Raw genomic sequence first — 15,173 nt, 5'->3', positions numbered from 1 at the left:
TCAACACCATTCCTCACAATCACAGCAGTCAAAGGATCTGCTAAAAATTGAGTAAGACATAGCAATGAGTAGTTCAATAGTGCTGAAGGCTGTCAGCATAATCAAAAGTCCCTGTAACAGAAGAAAAAAGTAAAAGAATCATGGTATTAGCACAATAATGGTTTTTCAGATGATAATGAGGTAACAATGCCCAGATAAGAAAGTTCCCCCACATATCAAATGTAGCTAATGCTTACAAAGCAAATTAGTAGAGGCTCGTTGCAATATACAGATATTTTAGCACAGTACTACATAGCACAGCACAGTGTGGTACCCTACAGCAGAGCACAAAATTGCACAGGCCTTCATTTCTTTCTTCTTCAATTGCATTTAGACTGGAATCAGATTCCAAATGGGCAACATTGGCAAATTTTCTTGAGGTGTAAGTAGCATTATTGCTCTTTGGCATTCCATTGACAGATTTCAGATTAGGCTTTCACCTAAAAAAATTGATCTAGGTGGTCTAGGTGATTTAGCAGCTCTTCAGGGCTTTTAAATTGTTTTAAAAAGTGTTTGTTTGTTTGTTTGTTTCTTTAATGTAGCATTTTTCTTTGTTTCCAGACTAGGATCAATTGACACATCCCATTTTACTATTACCAAAATTAAACTATTCTCTTCTCCCCTGTTTTCTGTGGTCCTGCTACATTCTGTTCCTTCGAATCTTCCATATGAAATATTATGGATCCCCTACTATCAGGATCCCCTTTTCCTTAGATGATTAGTTTTTAAATTTCTCAGCAATTTTTTTATTGGCTATTAGCTGTTTTCTCTCTCCATGCAGATTCATATCTTTTACGTGCCTTTACACTAAGTTCAGAAAAGCAGAAATAAATGCCTGTTTTCAATCTATCATGTTTTATCAGAAACCTAGTCTGAATAGTAAAACCAAAACCATAAAAACGCTCCACTCATGATTCTAATGTACATCCAGAGCTATAACTACTACAATACTGCTGTACCTGCTTTTTCTTCTAATATATCACTTTTTTATATATTATTCTCATTGATGTACATGTTTTATCTCCTGTGCTCATCTGTGAATTGCTCAGGTTAGGGGTAATAATACATTTATTTTTGTTCTATTCTACAATGCCTGGTTGAATGCCTATTAGATACTATGATTTCTGTACATGTTTGTGAGTTAAAAATACATTTGTGTGCAACATTATTTGGATGGTGCTGATTAGGTTCTAATAAATCTTTATGGTATATGTATTAAGACCTTGGGCCCTGGGGTCACACTGTCTGTTGATAGCATGGCTCTGCCCTTGCAACTGACCTTAGGTACATAACTTACCTTCTCTGTGCATCAGCTTCCTTGTTCATAAAATGAGTTTCATAATAAAATTCGCCTCTTAGAATTTTTTGTGAGATTAAATGAGTCATATACATAAAACACTTTATACAGTGCCTGGAACATTGCACTGGCTTTTACCAATATTTTCCCTCATTATTGTTACTATTGTAGTTGTTATAAGTTGATAATATTGATCCTGCATGATCCATGTAAAATTTGTGGGCCAAGACATTCTTCCCACTAACTCATCTGTCTACAGGACAATGGGGTAGGAGCCTCTTGGAAACTCCTCACCCTAAAAATGCAGCATACTTACAATGAATAGGGTGTTAACAGCCTTACACTGACTAACTTCTCCAGAATAGCCACAAAGGTAGTTTTGATCTAGAATGAAACCAAATACAAGGAGAATGATTCCAACTGTTGCTGCCAGAACACTAAAACAATTGATTGTTTGGCTCATCCTCATCTGAAAGAGAGTAAAAACATAACACAATGACCAGGTCCTATCTGAGTCTATAGACAAAACAATGGGTGAGGAGACAAAACAATGGGCAGCAGGATTTTGGTCTCAGCACTACAATGCCATGAAGCAGCCAAATCATCTTATGAATGTCCCTTCACCTAACTGGGCTTTAGTTTCCTCATCTACAGAATAAGGGGAACCAGTGAACTTTTCATAACCCTTACATCCCCCATAATCAGTGCCTAATTTAAATCCTATTTAATTAAAGGGAGGGGTACACACTGGACAATATAAGTTCTTAGGGATAGCCACATTGCATTTTGATGCTCTGATCAAAGTCATGACCTATTTATGACTATGTTTAATATATATTATATTAATACATATATACACCTATAGCTTTAGTATGTATTAGTATATACTATATATTATATATATTATATAATATATAATATATATATATATACACACATACATACATATACATATACTTGCAACTTTTTTTCTTACCAAAACTGCAAATCTATAGGTGGCATTCTTTGCTGAAAATAATTTATTGGCTTATTGATGTCTCATAGCTTTGATTCTTTGAGAAAAGTAAAAATATGCTGCTTATAGTTTATCTGTAAGTTAAAGTTTGGCATTCATTAACACTTATTATTTATCTTCTGATTCTGCATATCAGGTTAAATTATATCATTTACAAAGAGTCAAATGACTGCCTGTCAAAGTGTCTGGCGCTCAGCAGGCACCAGAAATACTTATGTTGGCCCACAGGCCAAAGGGTCTTGAGTTCGATTCTGGTCAAGGGCGCATATTTCGGTTGCAGGCTGGGGAGCATGTGGGAGGCAACCAATCAGTGTGAGAGGGTTCTCTATATCTGTCTCTCCCCCTCCCTTCCACTCTCTCTAAAATTACTCTCTCTAAAAATCAATGGAAAAATATCCTCGGGTGAGTATTAGCAATAATAATAATTTTTTAAAAAAAGAATGAATGAGGTACTTTAATAATGCCATTCTGCCACAGGCTGAGGAACTTGGACAAGTCATTTAATCTATGCCTCAGTGTCTATATGTAAAATTAGAATTAAACTGGATGACCTAGGAAACTTGCTTTTGGCCTTAATGTTTTATGATTCTATGGGAAAAAAAAGAAGCAAATAGCATTGATTGGTATCAGTAATTGACAGTTTTTGGAGTTATAGTGGCTTAATGATTTTCCAAATTCATTTTCAGGACTCAAAGGAATTATTTCAAAGTTATAGATACTTTTTAATAAAGGGGAAATATAACTCACCAAAGTTTGTGTGCCTTTTTTTTCCAATGCAACTAGGCAGGCTCCAGAATAAATGAACTGTTAGAAAGAATACATATCTTAGTGATGGACATAAAGAGTTCTCAGAGGATAGACTTCTACATGTCCCTTTCACAGAACCTCCTTGTACTTCACACAGTCCTCAGGGGAGTGAGAAAGGTGAGATGCCTTGTATGGGTTGTCCATAAATGAATAGTGGACAAAATACTGGACTGGAAGTTTGCTTTAGCTGTAACTATTTATTTGAACATGAGAATGTTTTAAAACTTTACTGGGATTTCATTTTTCTCATCCATCTTCTTTTTATAGCTATTGCAGACATCGTAACATACTGGTGTCAATTCAGTTTACAACCAATAAGATCAGATTCCATCATTCCTGTAGGAAACATCCTTCCTACCTATGTGCAGTCTGATGTGTTCTCTTGGATGGAAACATAAGCAGAGTTACAGGTAATATTCTGGGAGTTACATAAAATACGAAAGTTTTCATTGTGATGAGTCATAGTGGTGAGATCATTGTCTAAAAGAAATTTCAAATCTGAACACAGTTCATCCATTTTTAAATTTCTAGTTCATTGTGTGGTATTTCTTCAGCCTCATCCCTTCCCGCCTTATTCTCTGCACTGAACTCTTACAGTTCTCAGAATAAAAGGTGTTCCTCCATACTTTAAGCTTTTTTTTTATGTTTTTCATGTTTCTTCCTTGACATACAGCAAGACATCCCACCTCTTACACCCAACCATCCCCCACTCCCTTCCTCCATATGTGTCTTCATCTGATTAAAGTTCTTTAAAACTTGGTCAAGCTGGAAATACCTCTGGGAAACCTCCCCTCCATTTTGTAAGTGCCTTTCCTATAGAGAAACTTGTGTGTCCTCTGTCACCATTCATCACACTACAGGGTAATTTTTTCCATGTATTATTATTTTTGTTTGGTTGTTTTTGTTTTCCCCCAGTTTTATTATGAAATAATTGGAATACATCACTGTATAAGTTTAAGGGGTGCAGCATAATGATCTAACATCTATCATAAAATGATCACCATCATAACTTCAGTTAGCATCCATCTTCTCATTTAGATACAAAACAAAAAGGAAAAAGAAAGAAAATATATATTTTTCCTGTGATGAGGACTTTTAGGAGGTACCCTCTTTAAAATCTCATATATATTATACAACAGTGTTAACTATAGTCATCATGTACTTTTTAATCTTATAATTGGAAGTTGATGCCTTTTGACACCACCCCTGCCTTTGGTAATGTCAAGTCTGATCTCTTTTGTTTTAATTAAAAATTTAGGGATGATGTTGGTTAATAAAATTAGAAAGGTTTCAGCTCATCTGACGTGGATCAGTGGTTGAGCATTGACCTATGAAGTAGGAGGTCACAGTTCAATTCCTAGTCAAGGCACATGCCTGGGTTGCGAACTCAATCCCTGGCGTGGGGCATGCAGGAAGCAGGCAATCAATAATTCTCTTTTCATCATTCATGTGTTTGTGACTCTCCCCTCTCCCTTCCTCTCTGAAGTAAATAAAAAACATATTTTTTTTAATTATATAGGTTTCAGTTCTATGACATCATCTGTAAATTGTTTTGTGTGCCCACCACCCAAATTTAAATATTCTCCCATCATTGTATATTTGACCCTGTTTAATCCTTTCTACCCTCACCCCTTTTTGATTCCACATATAAATGAGATCATACAGTATTTCTATTTATCTAGCTTATTTTGCTTAGCATAATGCTCTTAAATTTCATTTATGTTGTCACAATTAGCAGGATATCCTCATTTTTATGACAGAATATTCCAGTGTGTGTGTGTGCAAACTTCTTTACCCATTTGTCTGTAGAACACAACTTTTTTCCATGTCTTGGCTGTTGTAAATATGCTGCTATGAATTTGGGGGTATAGATATCTCTTTGACATAGTGTTTTTATTTCCTTTGGATATATTCCCAGAAGTGAAATTGCTGGATCACATAATAATTCTTGTTTTAATTTTTTGGAGGAATAGCCACACTGCTTTTCATAATCAGGGCCCATGTATTCTTAACCTTTGAATCCTGATTGCCTTCTTCTGTGTATCTGGCTCAGATGGTAACTCATTTGAATGAATGAATGGACAAATAACCTCAAGACCCAAAGAAATATTCCCGAAGGAACTTCAAGACACAATGATGGAATATCAGTAACTGATGAATTAATGGGGAAATAATTTCAACAAGGCTTATTTTCATTTTGACATTTCAAGGCCTATCATACAACTGTATATAGCTCATTTTTGAAACTAAGAATTCTCTAATATCCCTGTTGACATGGCTTCACATTGAACTTGATTGACTATACTCACCAAAATGGAGCTCCAGAATGGATATCCTGTAATAAATATAAAGGGGAACCTTGGGTACGGTTCTTCAAACATGAAAAAGAAAATTACCCCAAAAGAAAAGTTCATCAGTCCAAGCAGGATCTGGATAGTCTGTAAAGAGAGGAAAAGGACACAGTTAGGAAAAAGCAAAATGGTGGGTTCCCCTTAGAAAATTTAGATCTCCTTTTGATAAAAGGATTTGGCAATTATACTCTTTTATAAATAAGGGAAGGGTAGTAGAAGCCACTTTATTATGTACCCAGGTATTTTTGGATCCCTCTACCTGGTATTTGGTAATAAGAAAAATGATTTAAATTAATGCTCCTGAAGATGTAATCCATGAATTGGCAGCCATAGGATCACCTGCAAATTATCATGCTCAATCCTATACTTACTGAATAAAATCCCCTGGCTAAAATTCAAAATAGAGCTACCATATGGTCCAGCAGTCCCACTTCTGGGTATATATATATATCCTAAGGAAACGTAATCACTATCGCAAAGAAATATTTGTGCTATCCTGTTTATCACAGCATTATTCACAATGGGTAAGACATGGAAACAATCTAGGTAGATAAAGAAAATGAAATATTATCTATATATATAAAAGGTTAAATGACCGTCTGACCATCTGACCAATAGCTATGATGCGCAATGAGCACCAGGGGGCAGATGCTCAATGCAGAAGCTGCTGAGCTGCGGTGACTTGGTGACGCACCCAGAACCAGAGAGGAAGGAGCCTGAATTCTGGATGTGTCACCTGAGAACTGCCTTCTCTCAATCCAGGACCCCTTTGGGGATGTTGAAGAGCTAGTTTCAGCCTGATCCCCGCAGGTCAGGCCGAGGGACCCCACCTGCCAGAGGGATCCCGCTCACTCCACAGATGGCCTTCGAGCCCCAGCGCCACCCCAGGTGCAGCCCACTGGGGAGGGACCATCGGAGGTTGGCTCCAGGGTGTGTCTGGCCCGTCTCACCCAGTCCTGCCCCACCGGCCACCTTCAAATTCATTTCCTTTCAATGTGCATGAATCTATGCACTGGGCACTAGTTCAGTATAAAAAAAGAAAATTCTGCCATTTGCAATAACATGGACGGAGCTTGAGGAAATTATGCTAAGTGGAGTAAGAGAAAGACAAGTATTTTGTATGTGGAATCTAAAGACATTGAACTCACAGAATCAGAGAGTAGAATAGTGGTTGTTAGAGGCTCAGAGGTTGGGAGAATATGGAGATGTTGGTCAAAGGGTACAAACTTCCAGTTAAGTTCCAGGGCCTAAGGTACAACATGGTGACTACAATTAACAACATTGTATTGTATACTTGAAAGTTGCTATGAGAGTTGAGTTTTAATGTTCTCACCATACAACAACAAAAATGACAATTATGTGAAAGATGTGATAACTAACCTTATTGTGGTAAACATTTTGCAATATACATGCATATCAAATCATCAGATTATACACCTTAAACTTTACAAAGTTATATGTCAATTACCTCTCAACAAAGCTGGGGGGGGAAACCACCAAGTCTGTGGCATATAAATGCTAAAGTTTGAAAAGTACTGAATTCTAAATCACCATGCAGGCCTGGCCTCAAATAGAAATGGACTGTCAGAAACACTTCTGTCAATGACCCATCCTTTGAGCCTATGGAGGTATTGTCATGTCCCAGGGTTCACAGCACTCCCCATCTTTTCTATTTTTTTACTCTATGCCACACTTGTGATGCACTACCACACCAAGCAGTGGTTTGACGAATGCTGGGAAAGATTTATGAGAATGACATGAAGAATGGAAGGTATACAATATAAGAGTCTGTGTCCTCTGCCCTCTTTTATTCCCATCCACCTTCTCCATCTGAGGAATCGCATTTACTCCCATTGCAACTATTACCTTAATGTAGTTGAGTTGTAAACAATATCATTTCCCTTAACTCCAGACTCACATTTTTAGCTCTTGTCAGACATCCCCACTTGAATATCCCATGGGTAACACCACCTCATATTCAATATATCCAGTCAAGTTCACTCTCTAAGAAGATGGAGCCTTTCTCTACAGCTCTCCTCTTTACTTTGTGAGCTCTCACGAAAATTGCCTTTACCAGTTCCTTCAGGGCAATCTCAGCTTCTTCTAGCAGGCACTTCAAAACTCTTCAAGCCTCTGCCCATTACCCATCTCCAAAGCTGCTTTCACATTTTAAAATATTTGTTATATCTGCAGCCCACTTTTTGGTACCAATTTCTGTCTTAGTCAACTTGGGCTGCTATAACAAAGTATCATAGATCCGGTGACTTATAAACAACAGAAACTTATTTCTCACAGTTCTGAAGACTGAAAGTCTGTGATCAGGGTATCAGAACGATCCAATTCTGGCTTATAGCCTACAGACTTCTCTGTTGTATCCTCACAAAGAAACCTAGCACTCTGACCCCTACTTATTAATGAAATAATTACCCCCCAAAGTCCCTGCCTCTAGCTACCATCACGTTGGGATTATGGTTTCAAATAGGAATTTGGGGGAACACCTATATTAAATTCCTAACACACCTTCATTAGCATTTATATTGGGGCAAATCTTACTTACCCCAAAGATTTTTATTTTTGTAGTACATAATTTGAAAAAAGGCATGGTAGATTCATAGCTTGTGGTTATATTTTTCATTGACTGAAATTCTGAAGCAGTGACTTCTGGAGGAAATACCATAAACACAGGACGGTGTGCAGTGTTTGAATCCATGATGGTATAGTTGATATTTTGAAGTGTAAAATTATTTAGTTGGTACTTCAATCTAGACCATGCTCTTATTGTGTCCCAAGGCTGTCTGGAACACTGGCATTGTTGGGCTTTGTCTTGGAATTCTAGAACCATAAAGTCACAAAGTCATGGAATCTTAGGTCAAGATCTCAAGAAGGTGAGTGAGTGAAAGACCCAAGACTGGGGGGATCAGAGGGCCTGACTGGTAGTCCTGGTTCACGTTGGGATTATGGTTCAGTCAGAAACTCCCTGTGACCTTGGGAAGGTCATATCCCCCTCTCTTGGTTTCAGCCTCTTTATATGTACATTGATCAGGTTGGACTAGAAATCTATAAAGACATTTCAATTTCCAAATAAGAGTATTTTGAACATTTATTTTAAGGCAGGTAAAGGGAAAAACCCCTCTTGCCATAAAATTAATTAGCCACTGCTTAAAGTAGACAATTATTATTACCATTTAAATCACAGTGGCCAGGTGTTTTGCTCTTGCTTTATGTCCACATTATTTCCAAAGCTCATTTTGGTTGGCTCTTTATCAGCTAAATGTCTTATGTATCTTTATGAGCTTAGCTATAAAAACATTGGCAATGTCACACTGAGTTATTCCAGAAGTTGTTTTACCTCATTTCTCCATTTCAACATGGTTGTGGAACTTCACAGTCTTCTGCTAATCAATCTACTAGGCCCATTAGTACACAGATAATGTGTATTTGTGCACTACTTTTTCTTTCCATAGCCTTAGATTTCTTCTTATTTCCTAATCTGACAAAACCTACTCTCTTTATAGGATTAGGCCTCTCCTTCTCACTTCTTCTGCTCTGATTCTCCTGCTAGATAATTCCAAGGAAGGTTCTCTGTGCTCTTCCTCTTATTAGTCTCCTATTGCCACTGAAGCTCAATTTTATTTGTTTTTAAGAATCTAATCTTCATCTCTACTGCAAAATCTCCCCATTTGGGGAGATCCATATTCACACTCTAGAGAATTCTACAGAAGCAGTCAATTAGTGTGACCAGATATCCCCTACGTAAGGGTTTCCAAGTCCTTTCATTTTCTCTTGACTTTTAATTCATAAATGATAATAGCTCCAGATCTTATCCATGAATAATGATAAAACCCAGTGTCTCTCCCAGATACATCTTAGCAGAAGCAAGTAGAAATGAGGAAAGCAATTTGGGCTCCTATATTTCCTGCTGATCGTAGGCTTTTGATTTTCTGCTTCTGTTGAGTCCTTAATTTTCACTGTGTGTCTGGGTCTCTGTGGATGGGTCTCCTTCAGGGCTCACAACTTCTAAGTTGTCTAGCCATTTATGTGGTGGTGGAGCTAGGAATTTGAATTCCTGAGCTTAGCATTTTCTCTCACCATCTAGTCCAGTGACCAATAGGAGTGATCTGTCAATCTCATTAACTGGTTTTCCAAAAAATGTTCAAAAGCAGTCTATGGAGTTACCTAGCTCCTCGTTTTTTGTAAGTGGTTGACAGGATTATTCAATAACTGTGTATCTCTATTTCCATAGACTGTCAGTGTTCTCCTTACCATTGGAAATAGAGTCATTGGCATCTTTAAATCTAATGAGATTACAGAGCCAATTCCAGGAACCTCAGAACCAATTAAGAAAATCCATCCTTGCCCTAACTGGTTTGGCTCAGTGGATAGAGCATCAGCCTGCGGACTAAAGGGTCCCAGGTTCGATTCCGATCAAGGACATGTACCTTGGTTGCCGGCACATTCCCAGTAGGGAGTGTGCAGGAGGCAGCTGATCAATGTTTCTCTCTCATTGATGTTTCTAACTATCCCTCTCCCTTCCTCTCTGTAAAAAATCAATAAAATATATTTTAGAAAATTCATCCTTAAAATTCTATTCCTCAAGGTACCACTTTTCATAAAATCTGTATTAGGGTTCTCCAGAAAAGCAGACCAATTGGTATATATATATTAGAGGCCCAGTGCATGAAATTCATCCACTGCGGGGGGAGGGGGGTGTCCCTCAGTCCGGCGGAGAGGCTCACACCACCGCTGCTTCACTTGCCAGCAGGGAGCCCAGCTTCTGGCTGAGTGGCGCTCCCCCTGTGGGAGTGCACTGACCACCAGGGGGCAGCTCCTGCATTGAGTGTCTGCCCCCTGATGGTCAGAGCACATCATAGCGACCAGTCGTTCTGCCATTAGGTCAATTTGCATATTAGCTTTTTATTATATAGGAAGGAGGATATACCAATAAGATATATATACCAATAAGATCTATATACAAATAAAATACATATATATATATATATATATATATATATATATATATATATATATCTCATACAGAGAAAGTGAAAACTCTGATAGATAAAGAACTATTGACACACACAGAAATATGGATGGGCCTCAAGAAAATTATACTTAGTGAATAAACTCAGTCTCAAGAACTTAAATATTGTATGATTTCATTTCAATAATCTTGAAATGGAAAAAATAATGGGGAGGGAGGACAAATGAGTGGTTACCAGGAGACAGAGATAGGGTTGGTGGTGAGGTGTTACTATGAGGAGGTAGCATGAAAGAGTTTTATGTGGTTATGAAACTGTTCTGTCTCTTGATTATGGTAATGGTTACAGAAACATATACATAGGATAAAGTTGTATGCAACTAAATACACAAATAAATGCAGAATAAAATATGAAAAACACTAAAAAAGGTCTGTGGTTTAATTAACTATAATGTTCCACTGTCAATTTCCTGGTTTTGATATTGTGCTCCATCTGCACAGACTTAACCATTGGGCAGTTGGATGAAGGATACATCAGCCTCTATCTTTGCAGCTTCAAGGAATTTTGAGTGAATCTATAGTTACTTCAAAATATAAAAACAAGAAAACTTTACAGGGCTTGAAAAGTTAAAAAATACATATTGAAGTGTTAAACAAGATAAATTATATTTATATATTCATTTCTATGTTTAAAAATTATCCAGAAAACAGTTATTGGGAACATGAAAATCAATAAATGTGTTACATCCATGCATGGAGAACGAGGGGAGAAAGCTACTGGAGTATTTATTTTATTTTTCATATCAAGGGAGCACAGCGAGAGAGAGAAATAAATTATGTCTAAAGTAAAAGAAACCATGAAAAAATTCTAAGGTGATGAAAAAGAAGAAGGGGTCCTTGAGTTGACAACTCTGTACAGCAATGGAGGGTGATTAGGCTGGGCATCTCCAGACTCCTTCAAAATGATAAACTGGAATATGAATCAATGTGTTTAAGAGATTTAGAAAACTAGTGGAGAGTATGGGATTAAAATCAAACAAAACCAAAAGAAGAATAAAAAAGACACAATTTGGGGGGGGGGGGCAAATTATTAAATGGCTCAGTTCTGATAGCATACATAGTCATAAAAATACAAATAAGTACATGTCTCTCTGCCCCAAATTATGAGCTTTAATAGAGAGAATGGATAAGGGAAATGTTCATGTGTGTGGTGATTGGGTGTTGGAAAAGGGAAGGTTAAATCTCTATCTTCCATAGTAATATCAGTGTTTCTCAACTTTTTTCACATAAAGGCACTCAGAAAATATGTGTCTGGGACATTGCTAAATTAGAGGCATTTAGAGTTCCAAATGGGGTTATTTGCTACTCAAGATAATTTTGTATAACTAGTTAATTTTTTAAACCATGTGAACTATGATTATTGAAACCTTAAAAACTGTCTACAGCAGACCTTTGGACAACAGGGGGGTAGGGATGCCAATAATAATGCAATAAAAAATCCACATGTAACTTTTGACTCCCCCAAAACTTTTGTCATCCTTCAGTATCTACAGGGGACTGGTTCTAGAACCCACCACACACAGATAGCAAAATCCTCAAGTGATAAAGTCCCTTATGTAAAATGCCACAGAACAATGGATACAATTGGCCCTCCACATTGTGGATTCCCAACTGCAAATGGAAAATACTGTTTTTCATCTGCAGCTAATCAAATCCACAGATGTGAAACTCAGTGATACAGAGGGATGACTGTATATTTATTGAAAAAAATATGTATAAGTGAACCTGCACAGTTCAAAGCCATGTTGTTCAAGGGTTTACTGCACTTTTGTTTTCTATGTGACAAGGTAAGTTAATATATTAAAAGGAAAAATAATGCATCAACATATATTAAATAATATTTCTTCTCCCTTTATCATTCATCAGGTATGTGATAGGAAGAAGTATGGTCTCCAAGAAAAGTCCATCCCCTTATTCTCAGGACTGTGAATATGATATCATACCTATGACTATATTATCTTAAATGGCAAGAGAAACTTTATAGATAAAATTAGTAAATTTACTTTAAAATAGGGAGGTTATTCTGGAATATTTGAGTGGGTACAATATAATCACAGGACACCTTAAAAGTAGAAGTTTGAGAAGGACTTAACCAGCGCTGGATTAAAGATGAAGGGGACCACATGAGAAGAAATGCAGGCGGTTCTAGAAGCAGAGAATACCACCCCACCCCACCAGCTGACAGAGGGCAAAGAAACCTACAGCTGTAAGAAACTGAATTCTTCCAACAATGAATGAGCTTAAGGAGGATCCCAAGCCTCAGAACCACAGATCTGGCCAGCTCTATGATTTTAGCTAAGTGAGACTCAGCAAATAATCTAACCAGGTTGTCCAGTACTTCTGACCTACAGAAACTGAAATAATAAATTTGTGGTGTTTTAAGCAGCTACATTTTTGGTAATTTGTTGTATATCGATAAATAATACAAGATTGAGCAAGATTTGAAGTTTTTTGCCTTAGTTACTATTATTCAGATTAGGGTAACTTCTATGATAAACAATTTCATGTTTTCCTTGGACTAGTACCATAGGTCACAATCCAATGGAATGATCAGCAATGGATATAATCTCTGCAATTATTTATGGGCCAGGTTTAATTCTCTAAACATTTGAGCACCTTTGGGTCCTGGATTCTCTGCATCTGGTCAGGGCCTGAGAAATTATGAGAACAATGCAGAGGGTTTAGGGATCAAACCTGGAAGTGGTGAGCATCACTTCAGCAGCACTTCACCTTCTCACCAACTTAGATGCAAAGGGGATGGAAAGTGTAATCTAGCTATGGGATATGTAATTCAGCAAATGGAAGTGCCTATGTGAATAATGAGCTCATTTCTCCCATGTGCTCTTGGGAATTGTAGGTGTAAGGTGGTAGCATTGGAAAATAATTCTTCCCAATTTTACCAAAATCAAAAGCCTAATAGATTTTAGGAAAGACCTATTATGTTCAGAATAAGACAGTTTTTAAAAAGTACATTACTTTTAAGTAAATCATGAATGCTCTGGCTCCCTATAGCCTTTCTCACCTGGTCTTATAAACAGCTACTTCACACATTGTATTCCCTTGTTGGTTCCTAAATATCTGATTTTGTCAACTCTGGACCCAAACTCATTGACAGGACTGTATTAGATATCTCAGAAAGAGGAGGTAAGGGAAAGAATGCCTGAAAAGTAGAGAGAGAAAAATGGAATTCTTGCAGATTGGAAAGGCGACTATGGGTCTAAAAGGCATGAGGGGCTTCTGACTTTCTCCCTAGCATCATTCACAGTGGGATGAAAAAACTCAGAAATTATTTTTTTAAATATTCTTACATTTTCACATTGTAAGTTTATACCTTAGGAGGCACTGTATTCTTAACAATAATAAAAGAAAAACCCTATCTTCCAAGTGTGATACAGAAGCATCAAGTTGATAGGACAATGCCAACTGTGACAATGAGTTTCTCAGTGGTAAATGGTGTGGATGCCTTAGTGATGACAGGAATCATCTCTCCAATGACTTTGTACTATTTAAGACCCCAGAACCCTTGTGCATGTGTGCATAAATGTGTGTGTGTGTGTGTGTGTGTGTGTGTGTGTGTGTGTGTGTGTTGGATGGGTATGGTGATGAATGGACAGGAATGAGTACATGGGTTGGATTCTTAAAGAATTTGATTAAAAATTGAAAATATTTATTTCCTGAACACCTATGTGTGTAGATCAAAAGTTAAAGCCATTAATTACACAAGCACCATGCAAATGTGTGCTAATCTAGCAGAAGCAAAAAGGGGAATTATCAGTATTATTTAGGGGAATTGGAATACAAAGTGGCAACCATTCACAAACTGGAGGCAACTCATGTAGGGCTCTTACCAAGATGGAACCACCTTGGGAAGCTCAGAAGACTAATCCTTACTACAGTGACAAAGACAGGGGACATATAACCAGTCTCTCTAACTCTATGCCTCATTATTTTGCTACACATAACTTCACTGATCTCTAGGTGGAGGGTTCAGTCTCCCATTTATGCTTTTAAAAATGATTTATCGAATGCTTGCTGGAAGCAAGCCTTTGTGCAGAATTCTGTAGAAGACAGATATGACAGTTGGGGCTTATTCACAAGAACATAAGAGAACTACAAGAGTGTATATGATTTCAGAAAAGAAGGAAGTTGGTGAGAGGTCCCCTGGAAATACTTATTTTAGACTTTTTGAAACAGGGAGAGAAAAAACAAGCCAACAAGGGTAATGAAGGTCACAGAGAGGAGGATGATTAACAATTCCAAATGTATCAAAGTGATCAAGGACAATGAGGATTGGAAAATGTAATTGGGCTTGGAAGATGGACGGTAACTGATGGCTTTTGTTCACACAATTTTCTCTGACTACTGAGGATGAAATTATATGTCATGAGGGTTGAGAAGTTAGAAGCAGTGAGTGCAGGCATATGGAAAGGATCTAGAGTTTCACTCATTACAGTCTTTCATACTTGGATGGCATCTGCATTCTCTATCCTTCTCTACCTCCTACTTCCCCATCTCTAGGTGTGTTTTATTCTCTCCCTATGCCACATTATGTCCTCATTACCATGTTATCCCATTAATAATTAAACAAACTTAGAGTATATACCTCAACATAGATTTGGGGAGGAG

The 15,173-nt window shown here is 37.4% G+C and overlaps 1 protein-coding gene across 1 annotated transcript; it reads right to left on the bottom strand.

Moving 5' to 3' along the window:
- On the bottom strand, window positions 1–8,335 carry LOC308525392 (membrane-spanning 4-domains subfamily A member 5-like; the record flags this gene model as incomplete). Its single annotated transcript, XM_081100229.1, has 5 exons — window positions 8,067–8,335; window positions 5,468–5,596; window positions 3,099–3,155; window positions 1,653–1,805; window positions 1–111 (listed from the first exon to the last, which is right to left on the bottom strand). Exons 1-5 carry the CDS (start codon window positions 8,217–8,219, stop codon window positions 1–3), a joined length of 603 nt encoding a protein of 200 aa, XP_080956355.1. The 5' UTR covers window positions 8,220–8,335.
- Window positions 8,336–15,173: the final 6,838 nt, after the last annotated feature.

Source organism: Myotis nattereri (genome assembly GCF_964212035.1).
Source record: "Myotis nattereri genome assembly, chromosome: 9".
Lineage (NCBI taxonomy): Eukaryota > Metazoa > Chordata > Mammalia > Chiroptera > Vespertilionidae > Myotis > Myotis nattereri.
This window is presented reverse-complemented; position numbering and strand designations above follow the sequence as displayed.